Source organism: Trifolium pratense, linkage group LG2 (assembly GCF_020283565.1).
Source record: "Trifolium pratense cultivar HEN17-A07 linkage group LG2, ARS_RC_1.1, whole genome shotgun sequence".
Lineage (NCBI taxonomy): Eukaryota > Viridiplantae > Streptophyta > Magnoliopsida > Fabales > Fabaceae > Trifolium > Trifolium pratense.
Genome location: NC_060060.1, coordinates 35,817,343 through 35,818,923, shown reverse-complemented (window position 1 = coordinate 35,818,923; position 1,581 = coordinate 35,817,343). Strand labels below are relative to the sequence as shown.

The 1,581-nt window shown below is 39.5% G+C and overlaps 1 protein-coding gene across 1 annotated transcript; it reads left to right on the top strand.

Annotated features, from left to right (window-relative positions):
• Positions 1–860, top strand: LOC123909191. The gene is made up of 3 exons (XM_045959976.1): positions 1–177; positions 259–396; positions 496–860. Exons 1-3 carry the CDS (start codon positions 88–90, stop codon positions 622–624), a joined length of 357 nt encoding a protein of 118 aa, XP_045815932.1. The 5' UTR covers positions 1–87; the 3' UTR covers positions 625–860.
• Positions 861–1,581: the final 721 nt, after the last annotated feature.

Genomic DNA, 1,581 nt, shown 5'->3' with positions numbered 1-1,581 from the left:
AAATAATTGCTATTCGGCCCCTCTAAATTGATAGAGTTTGTACTTTGTTTTTTAATCTGAATCGAGTTTTTGAATTATCGATCAACAATGGCGGTGGAAGCTTATGCAGCTGTAGCACAAAACGACGACAAAATCCACTCCGATGTCCTCGCCAAAGCCAGAGATTCTTGCTACAAGGTATTTTCTTCAATCGAATTTCTATCATTTCTTCTTCTGTTATATTGATTTTGATTGGGTTTTTTTTTTTTTTTGAACTAGGCTCGTGATGCTTTCTATTCATGCCTCGAAAAGGAATGTGACAAAAAACCAACAGAGATTGCATCAGTGGGTTTGCTTTATCCTAAAGAATGCAAAAAATCAAGGGATCAATTCGTCAATCAATGTCGATCTTCTTGGGTAACCTAATCCCTTTTCATCCTTTTCTTTGTTTTGACCTTTTGTTGGTAAAAATTGATGCTTTTCTTAATTGGGTATTTTAATTTTATCATGCGGCAGGTGAAACATTTTGATAGACAGCATTGCCAGAACAAAAAGGCTCAGCAGAGACTTTTGGATGATATAGGCTCCAGAAGAGGTCCGTTGTCGCTTCCACATGCTTTCAAATCCACCCCTTCATTTTCATGAACCATTCATCTAGCAATAGTAGTAGTAGTAGTTGATGATAATGAGTAATTTAGATTCAATAGTAGCTTATACATGATTCTTTTGTGTTACAATATGTTCATTTTTGTGATAAGGATTTCTAATTTCTATTACAAATATATGTTTAGTTAGCAATTTCTTTAGTCACTAGTCATTAATGTGTTGAATGTTGATGTTGGGTTCGCTAGTTTTTGTTTTAAAAAATTGAAGTATCGATAAAAAAGTGTTGAGTATGGTTCATATATGCATCAGGAAGAGGCTGGGGGCGGCCCGGAGCTGAAACCCTAATTTGATTCTTTCATCTAATAGAAACGAGCTGTAGCGAATTCTGCAGCCGGAGACGTACCTAAGGGGAACTCCGTTATCAAACTTCTTGTGTTCTTATTTGTTTGCAATTTCGTTATTATTACCTTCTGTTACTATTTGTGCACAACAATTGGTATCAGTGATGACGCTTAATCCTGCGAAATTCGAAGTGGCAAGGTTCGACGGGACGGGCAATTTCGGATTATGGCAGAGAAGGGTTAAGGATCTGTTGGCGCAACAGAGTCTACAGAAGGCGTTGCGCGAGACGAAGCCGGCAGACATGGACGACACCGACTGGACAGAGATGAAGGAGAAGGCTGCGGGTTTGATACGCTTGTGCGTTTCAGACGAGGTCATGCATCATATCCTTGATCTAACAACTCCGAAGGAAGTTTGGGATAAATTGGAGAGTCAGTACATGGAGAAATCGCTTATGAACAAGTTGTACGCGAAAAAACGGTTGTACAGTCTCAAGATGGAGGAAGGATCAAATTTGCAACAACACGTCAACGTCTTCCAAAACATTCTCACCGATCTGACGAGGCTTGGGGTTCAGATGGACGATGAAGACAAGGCAATCATATTGTTGTGCTCGTTACCAGAGTCATACGACCACTTGGTGACTACCCTTAC